This window comes from Capricornis sumatraensis, chromosome 4 (genome assembly GCF_032405125.1).
Source record: "Capricornis sumatraensis isolate serow.1 chromosome 4, serow.2, whole genome shotgun sequence".
Classification (NCBI taxonomy): Eukaryota; Metazoa; Chordata; class Mammalia; order Artiodactyla; family Bovidae; genus Capricornis; species Capricornis sumatraensis.
This window is the reverse complement of record NC_091072.1, coordinates 138,359,539-138,372,123: the sequence shown is the minus strand read 5'-3', so window position 1 is coordinate 138,372,123 and position 12,585 is coordinate 138,359,539. Positions and strand designations below refer to the sequence as shown.

At 38.5% G+C, this 12,585-nt stretch overlaps 1 protein-coding gene across 1 annotated transcript in view; it reads left to right on the top strand.

Annotated features, from left to right (window-relative positions):
• The window catches only part of PTPRO (protein tyrosine phosphatase receptor type O), a 121,517-nt gene that overhangs the window by 74,442 nt on the left and 34,490 nt on the right, over nt 1-12,585 (top strand). The window contains exons 16-17 of the mRNA XM_068971502.1: nt 2,116-2,199; nt 9,526-9,561. Of these exons, the coding sequence (XP_068827603.1) occupies nt 2,116-2,199; nt 9,526-9,561 (120 nt within the window). The remainder of the gene's footprint in view (nt 1-2,115; nt 2,200-9,525; nt 9,562-12,585) is intronic.

Below are 12,585 nucleotides of genomic sequence, written 5' to 3'. Positions count from 1 at the left end.
AAGAAGTATTCAGTTCGGGGCTCTCAACTCTTATGCTTACAGGAAGATAAATACCAAAGATTCCCTGAGAAAGGTAGCCTCGTTATTTCTATATGCTTGAGTATTAAGGACTTGGAGGGAGGAGGTATTCTGAGAACTAAGAAAGCATTGTCATGAAGTTAAATCAGTTGACATTATACCTAACAGTAATTCATATGAATTAATGATCCTATGCACAGCAATGAATACCCAACAAAACTGCCAATTAAGTAACCATTTAATATGAAGCCACTGCTTACATATTCTAGTTTCTTTCATAAGCAATTCCATGCAATATACCTTTAAAGATATACGTTTCATGTTAATCCTCGGTGACTTTTTTTTTCTATTTTCCTAACCCCCTAAAAATGTTTAATCTGAAAGAAGTAGATATGTGATACTAGAAATTTTACTCTCAGAATTAATGAGGGGGGTGCTTATTTAAACTGTAAATGTTAAATGGGCAACTAGTTGAGACCACTTTAGCTGAAAATCTAGGTGATATCAGATTATTTTTAATAAGACAATATGCTGTGCTATTTTAAAATTTCACCCTGAATGGAATTTTGCTATTCAAATATGATTCATCCAACTGTCAAAAGTAACCCATAAACTCTTGATAGTAAAAAGTTAGAAAACATTTCTAGGTTGGTTCAAATATTATTAGCACTCTCTCCAAGATTAAGAGACTGACTCACTGATATTCATTTCTTGCCTATGCTCAGTCACTCAGTTGTGTCAGACTCTTCGCAACCCCATGAGCTGTAGCCCACCAGGCTTCTCTGTCCATGGAATTTTCCAGGCAAGAGTACTGGAGTGGGTTGCCAGTTCCTACTCTAGGGGATTTCCCCAACCCAGGGCTCGAACCTGCATCTCCTGGTTAGCAGGTAGATTCTTTACCACTAGCACCACCTGGGCAATCCCATTGCTTGCCTATCTCACCCTTAAAAAAGACTCATTCACAGAGTAGTGATGAGGGACCCATCTAGAAACTGATAGCATTGTACTTGTGACTCAGATCAATATATTTACTAACTATATAACTGGTCACAATTTACAAACTTTTTGAGAGATCAGTTATGGGAGAACTGAAACAAAAGAGAATTCATTTCAGGACATTCCTATAAAAGTTAAGAGAAATTCTTCTGCAGCTCTGGGCAAAAGACAGTGTTGCCAATGCTAACATTTTCTGGCTAACTGAGAATACATATCTCAGTGGAGATGTGTAATAACTAAAGTAACAAACTGACAAGGTCATTTTCCCTAATTCTCAGAATAATTATAAATACAACCAAAGGATATTTTAAGATCTACATTAATAAGTGTTTTATTTTACTAGGTTTTAAATATCTGAAATTTGATTCAAAACAGGCATTTTAAAATCGACAGTCTGCATTAGAATTAATGTGAAGCTAAGTAATTTTGCTCCTACTCCATGGAGTATAAGTAAGATTGGAAATTAGGCAGTCAGTGAGCTACATAGTAATATGTTGGATGAATGGTATGTGGATGTCATGCCATGCCCTTGTTTTAAGGATTATTTTGAGGAATGGTGTATTATAATCATTTATATTTTAAATAATATAGAAAGCCATACCTAGCAGTGCATCTTTATAAGAATGTGTTCTGAAAGCTTGTTTACCAGAATCAGTATACTCAAAGTAACCATTTGTATTCCTTACACAAGCTGCTGTTAGCTATCAAAAGATGTTATAGATTTCTTAAAATAGCCTTAAGCATTGCAAGGGTAATATCCAAGAATAAGACTGGAGGTAACTAATGAGGCATTTCAGAGCCTCATTTAAATGAATGCAAAATGTAATCACCTAATAGCAGGCTAATTGACACAAACCAAGTTGAAAAAAATATATCTGATTACAATAAGGCCGCATGTGAATAAAACTGATTTGGGCAATATTATAGCATTTAAGTCCTCATGTTTAAATTTCAGAGAATGGAATAATATTTAACTGTAATTAAGGTGCTTGTCATTTTAATTGATCCCAGTCAGTAATTTACTGATCTCTGTTCACAGTTTGTATTACTAACTCTTGCCACTTTTTCATCTTTACATCTGTTATCTATCAACGCTCACAGGCGTAGGAGTATATTTGCTTTCTTAACCCTGCTACCCTCATGTCTTTGGACTGATTATCTTTTGGCATTTTATATTAATCCTTGGTAAGTGACTTTTTTACTATTTACCTAACACAAAATCTTTAAAAGTTAGCTTTCAAGAAGTAAACCAAAGAGAAAACCCTTTTTGATGATTTTATGTGTTTAGCAGCATGTGAAATTATTAATCATGTACTGAAATGGAATAAAGCAGCTAATGGTACCCAGATGCTAACTATAATGTTTTCCCAATTAAACTTTCTTCTTGTGATGTTCTTGGCAAGCTTTTCTTCCATCTATTGTTAGTTATTCATTTCATTGTTGAGCTAGTCCATGGCCTCTCATCTTTAAAAATGATGCATTCCATTTTTCTCACAATTTCCATTGGTTAGCTCCATATTTCCAAGAAAAAAAGAAAAAAAAAAAGAAATGCAATCAGACAAAGAAACCCAGAGCACTGTACTCTGTTTGAGGGGGACTTTATGTTTTTATGATGATGCTCACTCAGTGAATATTGAACCACTGACTATGTGTGAGCCTCTTTGTGTAATCCTTTAATTGTCCCCACACCTCTGCAAAGACTGTTATCAGCATCATTTTACAGTGGTAGAAATAGAGGCGAAAGGAGATTAGCTATCTTGACATCACATGACTATATAGAAAATTCAGATTCCAAACCGAAGTGTCTCTGAAATCTATTCTTTCCTCTCTAAAAAGCCTCCTTTAAATTCTTATTTTCTTGACTTTTAAATCATTTTAATAATCAAATCTCAAAGAGTATCTTTTAGTTTTTATAAAGTATAATGCTCATGATCTTGAATTTTGAGATTAATGTATCCCGAAGAACTATTTCTTTTTCTGAACCATAAGTCAGCATAAGGCACCAGTTTCTCAGAGGAAAAAAAAACATTGTCCTTAAGTATTAGTCTATGGTGTTTAAGTACTAAATTATGTACGAATGGATCCAGAAACCTGGACAAATTGAGAAGGACTCAGATAAAAACAATAAAAACCAGTTCATGGACTGGAAAAAGGTCTCATGGTTGGGGAGAGGACAGAATTCAATATTTAAAGCATTCTGGAGAGTTAGCCAATCAATTAGAATTGATCAAATGTTGGGCTTCTCTGAAGACAGAAAAAATACAGTGGGCAAAGTTACAACTTTGATTTTCAATGGGAAAAGTATAAAAAACAATGTCCTCACAATGGAGTTTGTTAATACCAGAATTTCTATTTTCTTTATAAAAAAAAAAAAAAAAGGACTAGTTGAAAAACTTCTGAAACGTGGTAGACGTGCTGTGTAAGTAATAAAGTCGGAGGAATGTGCTGGATGAGAAAGACCCCTTCACTGTTATTCCTAGTTTATTCTTAATAACAGTCTCCTGTATAGGACTTCACCACAGTCAATCAATATTTTAAATATTTGACATCAGATGGTGTTCCTATATGAGTGGAAAGTGAAAAGGTAGTAAAAGTGTTAATCGCTCAGTTATGTCCAAGTCTTTGAGATCCCATGTACTATAACCTGCCAGGCTCCTCTGTCCATGGAATTCTCTAGGCAAGAATACTGGAGTAGGTAGCCATTCCCTTCTCCAGGGGATTTTTCCAACCCAGGGATCAAACCCAGGTCTCCTGCTTTGCAGGAGGATTCTTTACTGTCTGAGCCACCAGGGAAGCCTAAGAATACTAGAGTGAGTAGCCTATCCCCTCTCTAGGGGATCTTCTCAATCCAGGAATCGAACTGGGGTCAACTGTGTGGCAGGCGAATTCTTTACCAGCTGTGCTACCAAGAAAGCCCTCCCACTGATGAACACAGGTTCAAATTTCAGCAACCCCTTCAAGTTCTGTTCATTCAGTAATTTTTAAAAGAATGGTCCTGAGGCTATAAATGGTTATCTCCAGATGAGACAAGAAAGCAAAAGATGGAGCCCCAGGCTTTCTGCATTTTCCATCAACTGCACACATAAGGCAATGGCACCCAACTCCAGTACTCTCTCCTGGAAAATCCCATGGATGGAGAAACCTGGTGGGCTGCAGTCCATGGGGTCGCAAAGAGTTGGACACGACTGAGCGACTTCACTTTCACTTTTCACTTGCATACACTGGAGAAGGAAATGGCAACCCACTCCGGTATTCTTGCCTGGAGAGTCCCAGGGACGGGGAGGCCTGGTGGGCTGCCGTCTATGGGGTCACACAGAGTTGGACACGACTGAAGCTACTTAGCACCAGCACACATAACAAGCAATGAAAATATACTGAACCCAAACTGTTTCCAGCCCTAGACTTGTGCTATGCAAGATATAAAAAAGGTAAAATGTATGGTCCCTACTCCTTTAATTACAGTTCAGTACTCTCACAAAGCCACCCAAATTCCCTACTCTTTGCTACTTTTCTCTTCATCTCATAAATTGTGGATATTTTCCCCTGCTTTCATTTGCTAGGTAGTCTTTTAAAATCCTCCTTCAGATATGTCTGTCTTCATATTTCACCTCTCTATTAACAACCACCCCAAATAACAGAGCCATCCCCTTCATTTTTAACACTGCCTGGCTTCATGTCTAACCTGTCAACTTCTTGGATAGATGCATTCCTGATGATTTGTCTAAAATCCTCCTGATGCTTCTCATGGTTTGTGTGGAAATCCAGAGACTCTTTCTCCCTCATATTGATCTCAGGTGGCCTCAGCTGGCAATGGCTTGGAGTGGGCTGGGTCACAGTGGCAAAAACACCAGGTCCTAGCCACCAGACCAGTGGCCAGTGACAAGACCCCTGGCCCTTCAGCTTTGCAGAAAAGAATTTCACAAAGAGGGAAATTAATGAAACAAGTAGAGTATTTATTAAGAGGGAAAATGTACAGTACATGTGGATGGACACAGGCAGACTCGGGGAGAGAGATTCGCTAAGTCACACCCTCATGGCAGTTTGAATTGCTTTTATTGGGCATTTCTTCTGGGTTTCCTTCAGCCAATCATTTTGCTTTGCTTGGTTCACAGTCCATATTTGATATATCTCGGGATCCTCCCACACATCTCTACCTCACAGTCATCTGGGCAGGGCATCCCTTGACATTATTCCCCCTTTGACCTCCAAGGAGCCTTTCTCTGCAGGTGTAGTCAGGGAGGTCTCCTGACTCCAGGAACAAGAAATACGTGGTCTGAGCAAGGCCTAGCCTCCTCCCTTAATTGTCCTGCTATTCTTTTCTTGCCAACAGAGAATGAATCTCCAACTGGTTTACCCTGCCAGGCCCATCTGTCTCCTGCCTAAATAGGGTTGCTCAAATCTTTTCCCAAGTAGTGGCAGAATCACCATGGAGCCTATGTGTCCATTGGCTTAATCTTAAAATTGCATTCTGCCAGGATTTCTGACTGTAGTGCTCTGAGATTGTATTTCCTATTCAAAGAAAACCATCTCATTTGGACCAGCTCTCTCCAGATTCAGTGTTGTTGCTGTCTTTTCTTTACCATCACAGTCACCTCATGCTCTACTCACATACTCATCTGCCTGTTCTAAATCCTTAATAGTCAGTATTTTAAGCATGTTGCAATATTACTGCTCAGCTTTACTCCTGTTTGTTGCATGTTCTATTCAGAGAATGACATCACTCTAAAGACCTTTTTAAGATGTGAAGATGATTTGTGTTTGTATCATGAAAAAGTACATACTGCTTAGGAAATTTAGAGCTTTTTGAGTTTATTGTTTTCAGGTTTACTTTGTGCTTGTTTTTAACCATCATAGACCCCATGTCTCTGCCATTGCCTGATATTCCTCTTGGAATGAATTCCATTCTGGTGGGCTTTCCAAGACAGTCATAATCATGAAGAACTTATAAAGAATGCATCTTTTTTAAAAAATGTATTTATTTTTAATTGGAAGATAATTGCTTTACAATATTGTGTGGGTCTCTGCCATACATCAACATGAATCAGCCATAGGTATACATATGTCCCCTTCCTCTTGAACCTCCCTTCCACCTCCTAGTGCATCTTAACTTCTTGAAGTCATTAGGGTTTTGAACCATATCTAATGCATGTAAAAGAGAAAAAGCAAAAGAAGTACATAATCCTATATGTGTATATACTATATGTCAGATGGGTGTTATTAATCAGTTATTCAGAAAATCTTTTGCAATGACAAGATGATGACCTCAACATCACCCAAAATGCTCACTGTGGCATGCACACACTCATGAGCTCTGTCCATAAAGTGATGAAGGAAAAACTGCTAGCAAAGCCTGAACTTAACATGTTTAAAAGCTAATTTTCCCTTGATTTGAGTCATAGGATCAGTACAGCCATTGAAAATGTGGGAACATTCTCTCAGTCTTGCTCTAAAGTCCCACAATTCAGTACTGGCATGTCCCATAGCTTTACATAACAAGAACCCTTGGGAATCTTCAGCAATTTAGTAAAATCTAATCAGAACAATGAAAGTCGTACACAAACTATAAAGACAGATACTTAAGACAAGAGCATACAAAACATGTGGTAGAATTTCACATTGTATTTTAGGTTCATTCAATCAGTGAATGCAACAGAAAGAAAAAATAGTGCCTCTCTTCCATGAATCAGGTTTCAAGACAGCTGTGGAACAGTAGCGGCTTAATATTTCAGCACTATGTTTATTCAGTGTTACCCTACCACAGACATTTTTTTCCTCCTGGTTTCCCTTAAAGTCTGTTAACAGAAAGGTTTTGTGTTTTTCTTTTTTTAATTTCACTCTGAATTACAAAATATGTTGGCAACCTCCAGAGTTACCAGAATTGTTTCTTGTGATGCTAAAATTCTGCTTTCATCAGGCACTAAAGTAATGGGCTCCTCCTACAGGAAGTAAATGTATGATTCCTAAGGTTGAGTAAGTTATCATTACAGTTCAGTTCAGTTCAGTTGTTCAGTCGTGTCTGACTCTCTGACCCCATGGACTGCAGCACACCAGGTCTCCCTGTCCATCACCAACTCCCAGAGTTCACCCAGACTCACGTCCATTGAGTCAGTGATGCCGTCAAACCATCTCATCCTCTGTCATCCCCTTGTCCTCCTGCCTTCAATCTTTCCCAGCATCAAGGTCTTTTCCAATGAGTCAGTTCTTCACATCAAGTGGCCAAAGTATTGGAGCTTCAGCTTCAGCATCAGTCCTTCCAATGAATATTCAGGACTGATCTCCTTTAGAATGGACTGGTTGGATCTCCTTGCTGTCCAAGAGACTCTCAAGAGTCTTCTCCAACACCACAGTTCAAAAGCATCAATTCTTCGGCACTCAGCTTTCTTTATAGTTCAGTTCTCACATCCAAACATGACTACTGGAAAAACCACAGCGTTGACTAGATGGGCCTTTGTTGGCAAAGTAATATCTCTGAGATCATGCATGAGACAGGGTAAACTCAGAGGGATGGAATGGGGAGAGTGGTGAGAGGGGAGTTCAGGATGGGGAACACATGTAAACCCATGGCTGATTCATGTCAATGTTTGGCAAAAACCACTCAATATTGTAGAGTAATTAGCCTCCAATTAAAATCAATAATTTTTTTAAAAAAGAAATTCACACAGATTAAGAAAAAGATAATATCTCTGCTTTTTAATGTGCTATCTAGGTTGGTTATAACTTTTCTTCATTACTAGAGCAGAGTAAAAGAATTATTCAAGAGCACAGGAAGCTCAGCTTGATGCTCTGTAATGACCTAGAGGGGTGGGGGAGGGGTAAGAGGAAGGAGATAGATGTACACACATCGTTGCTACACTTCATTGTATGGCAGAAAGGAACTCAACATTGGAAAGCAATTACTCCAATTTAAGAAAATTATTCAAGAAATGATTTCTTTAGGTTCCCAAACACCTATGTGGCACAGCTCTGTCCAATATGTTTTTTTTTTGTTTTGGGGGGGTTTCCTGTGGGAGGAGATGATGAAGAGGCAAAGTAAAAACCTGAATGTTTATTCCTTCTAATTCCCAAATATGGAAGATAAAAAGAAGCTGAGGGAGAAAAGAAATGACAAGAACTATTGAATGGATTATCTTCACTAGGAATTGGGAAGAAATAAAACCTCTCTGAAACTAGAAAAGGAAAAACAGAAACACCGCTTTCGATTATGAATCCGTCCTCCCTTCTGTTACTTCCTCTTCACCCACAAGTGCCATTTCCCCAGTGGGATCCTTCATGAGACCAAGTCTAATATCCAATTCTTGATTGCATCATTAAGTAAAATTGTGAGGATGATATAATACAGATGTTTTGTTTCAATGCAATTAAATAAGCATTTATTGGCCACCCACTAGTGTTCCATGAACTGTACTCAGCTCTGAGGGCACAGGACAGTCTAGCAAGCAGTGTATGTACAACTCATGGTCAGACCACATGAGAAATATTCCATGAATCAAGTGCTATGAAATTCCAGAGGAAGTAGTATTTCATTTGCTAAAGACTTTCCAGAAATGAGGGTACCCAAATATTCATAATTTTAAGTATCAATAAATATTTTGTCACATAAGGGTACTCAGATCACAACTGGCTATTTACTACCTGTTGTTTGTGCTCTGAAGGTCTGGGTACTCCCGTCAATATTTCAAGGCCTTTGAAAACTACTTATAAAAGTTGTAACACTCAATCATGTATCAATATCATTTATTTAAGACAATCTAAATAGAATAATTAAGGGTTTCAGCAGATACTATCCTAGCTTTAGGTAATTTAGGTCAGTTATCTTCCATGTTGGTAGAAAATAATTACCCTTTAAAATACTCTTAAAATGTAATTAGCTGGAGCATAATTAGTATTATATGTGTTTGAGTTTGCAGACTAGGAATGAATCAGAAACAAGCAAGTAATAGGTGCAATTCTTCAGATAGCTTAAAACTGTTCAAAACTGAGTAAGAACAATGCTATAGTAGAATTTATGACACATGGCAACACTGATAGCACAAATTCACATTCCTGTTGAAAATGTCTGAAAAATGTTATTTTTAGTCTTTAAGTAAAAAACCAGTATGTCCATTCTCTGTCCATCAGCTGTCACCTTTATTTCCCAATTTTTTTCCTTCTTGCTTGTAGAACCTGGAGTGTTCACCCAACAGATATTTCTACATATTTACAAAACACTTGAGCAACTTAATACCTAGGAGCAAGAAATTATATTTCTAGAACTCAGCTTTTTTGCAAATCTGAAATATAAAGTATAGGTTGCTTCTGAAATCTAATCGAATTTTTTTAATGAATCTGAAATTTTTATCATTATCTTTTCATTTAAGGGAAAGTAATCAAACAAATTAGGCATTTTTAATAAAAATTTAATATAATAGAGGTGCCTGATATACAATAATTATTTAAAGCTCCCTAAGCTTAATCATATGTTAATCAATTCTTTAGCCCAGATAAATTTGCTTTTCTTTTTTTAATTCTCAGGAGTAAAAATGGCTTAAAGAAGAGGAAACTGACTAAGTAAGTTTTTCTTATTATTTCATTTAAAAATATTCTTCATAATGATCTTCACTTTCCAAATTGAAAAGATTGTGTGTCTTTAACAGAAGGAAGCTTAAGAAAGAGGCAAATGCATATTATGTGTTGGTGTGTTTATACGTATGGATGTCAGCGACCACCAAGAAAGTGTATCAACAGAAAACATTTCAAGAATAAGGATAATTCTCACTGCATGAAATCTGAGGAAGAATGGGTTGTTAGGAATTATAAAAGTCTTACAGAAGGATGTCTACTCTTCTACATCTATAAAAAATATATAATGTTTAGCTACATCAAAGTAGTACAAAAACCTTTGCCATTTTGTAGCTTCAAATGTCATGCTTATTGCAGGGGAAAGGCTTTTATTCTATTTGATGTTATAACAAATACTTGATAAATGCTGTCTCAGGAAATCTTTATAATAAATTGAAAAGGATAATTGCTTTAGCTTGCCTGTGGTTTCACTTATCTACTGAATGGTTAAGTCATAAGAATTATACTTCTGAGGGATGAAAATGAACTATCAGTTGATTTCAAGAGCCTGATTAGAGTATCACCTCTAGGCCTTTAGTTAAAAACTCTACACATAAAGAGTCAATAATTTCTATAAATAGACTTTATTCTTGGTACTTGCCTGGGACAGAGTATTGGTGAATTCATTAAGGAGCCAGTTAAGCCAATTTCCGTCAGTTCTATGGTATCTGTGCTAATGGAGTACATAACACAAAAGAAAAGTTAATCCAAAATATTTCTATTAAGCTTTGAGTGACATATAATGTTTTGGCACAAGTAGATGACAGAATATTTTTTCCTGAATCTATTTCAAATTAATACTGATTCCATTGGTGTCTATCAAGTGAGGCAGGAGAGGCACGATCAGCCAAAGCAGAGGAGAGGAACTGTCAGCTTGGAAGGAATGATTTGACAGAAACACTTTGTTGCCCAAAATTTTTAGATGGGTTGTTAAGTGAGGTCCAGAGGCATAGATAAGCGCAGTTAGAGGTTGGAGTCTCAGGACTGAGAGGGGACCTAAGATGGAAGCAGAGAGGAGAAGCAGGAGGTGGACTCAAGTTTGGAGTGGTGTATAGATGTGGTGGAACCTGCCCGTAAGCCAAAATCCCATGTCAAGCTAACTTCCTCCTTCCCTCTTCTCATTTGCCGTCTAGCCCTCTCTCCTTCTTTACAGGTCATTTTTGAGGGACTCCCTCCATCTTTCCATTTACTTTCTCTTTATCTTTTCTCTTTCAGTCCAAATGCCCCACCATTACCACCTTCCCTCTCTCCACTTACCTTCGTTCCCCTCCTTTCTCACCTCCTCTTTCCCTCCTTGGTCTCAATCCTCCCCACCCTGATTGATTTCTGCTCCTTACCAGCTTTCGCTCTCTTCTCCTCCTCTCCCTGATGCCCGTCCTTCTTCCTGGTCCTTCCTCCGACTTTCTTTTTCCTCCCCTTCTTGCTTTTGCTTTTTCTAATCCCATTTGCCTCCTAGTGGGATGAGAATTAGAATCATTAAGCCCAATTTTAAGGTCATCGTATTGCTCAGAGACAGCGGGGAGGTGACCCTCTCCCCCGCCCCCAAGTTAGCTGTTCTTTTAGAAGGATGGCAAGTTTGAATGAGAAAGCTTTTAACCAGGAGTCCTTCTCCTTGGTTATCCTTAGCATTCTCTGGCTTACTTCCCTGGTGGCTCAAATGGTAAAGCATCTGCCTACAATGTAGGAGACCTGGGTTCAGTCTCTGGGTCGGGAAGATCTCCTGGAGAAGGAAACAGCAACCCACTCCAGTACTCTTGTCTGGAAAATCCCATGGACGGAGGAGCCTGGTGGTAGGCTACAGTCCATGGGGTCACAGAGAGTCGGACATGACTGAACGACTTCACTTTCACTTTCTCTGGCTTAGTAGCCCTGAGATCTTGAATTCCTCACTTAACTGTCTCAGCCTTGGCTCTCTCTGGAGCTCCTTCTGAAAAGTGAAGTGAAAGTGTGTGTTAGTCATTCAATCGTGTCCTACTCTTTGTGACCCCATGAACTATAGCCCACCGAGCTCCTCTGTCCATGGGATTTTCCGGGCAAGAATAATGGAGTGGGTAGCCATTCCCTCCCCCAGGGGATTTTCCTGACTGAGGGATCGAACCCACATCTCCTGCACTACAGACAGATTCTTTAGCATCTGAGCCACCAGGAAAGCCCAAGCATGAGGCTAATGTTGTCCATGTCTAACCTCAACCATCAACCAAGTAAGATAACACGTAAGCATATTTACAGTTTATAGTATGTTTTAAGGGCTTCCCTGGTGTGACTTTCACACACACACACACACACACACACACACACACACACACACACACACACACTCTTAAGGGTATCAGTCAGTGTTATTATTATTAAATAAAACCATTACAATTTGTGTTATCTGGGAGGCATAATACCCTTAAAATCTACTAAAATCTTAACATAAATTAATCAGAGGAGCTAATCAACAACTTTGAACAAATATCTATTATGTATTTGCTAATAAGAAATAAGACCACAGGTGGATGACATAAGCTGAGTAAGTTGCAGCAAGACTAAGAGAAAGGCTAAGTCTGTGGACCCTGGTAAGGTAGAAAGGCTTGGGTTAGGTGACAGAGTGCTGTGTCTTGCAGAAACTCCGAGAACAGATTGGGACAGATAAGCTCTAGAAGAGATAAGCAGCTAGAGAAAACTACAGGAAATACAACTAAATTCTTATTCCACAAAACAAAAACAGAGCGAGAACTTCTGTGGCATATGCAGAAATGTAAAGTCGGATGTGTTACTTTATTTTACTTACAAACTGTTTTGAGACTTCTGGAGATGTGCAAGGCTCTGAACACAGCCCTCCCTGAGCGAGGCACTGGGAACTCCCTGGAGATGTGCTTCCAGCCTTTCTCTGGGGAGACACAATTCCCTGCCTTTGTCAAACTGTTTAAATTTACAAGTGTCAACCTTGAGATGTAAGTGCCCCATGATATTTCATAGATGAGCGTG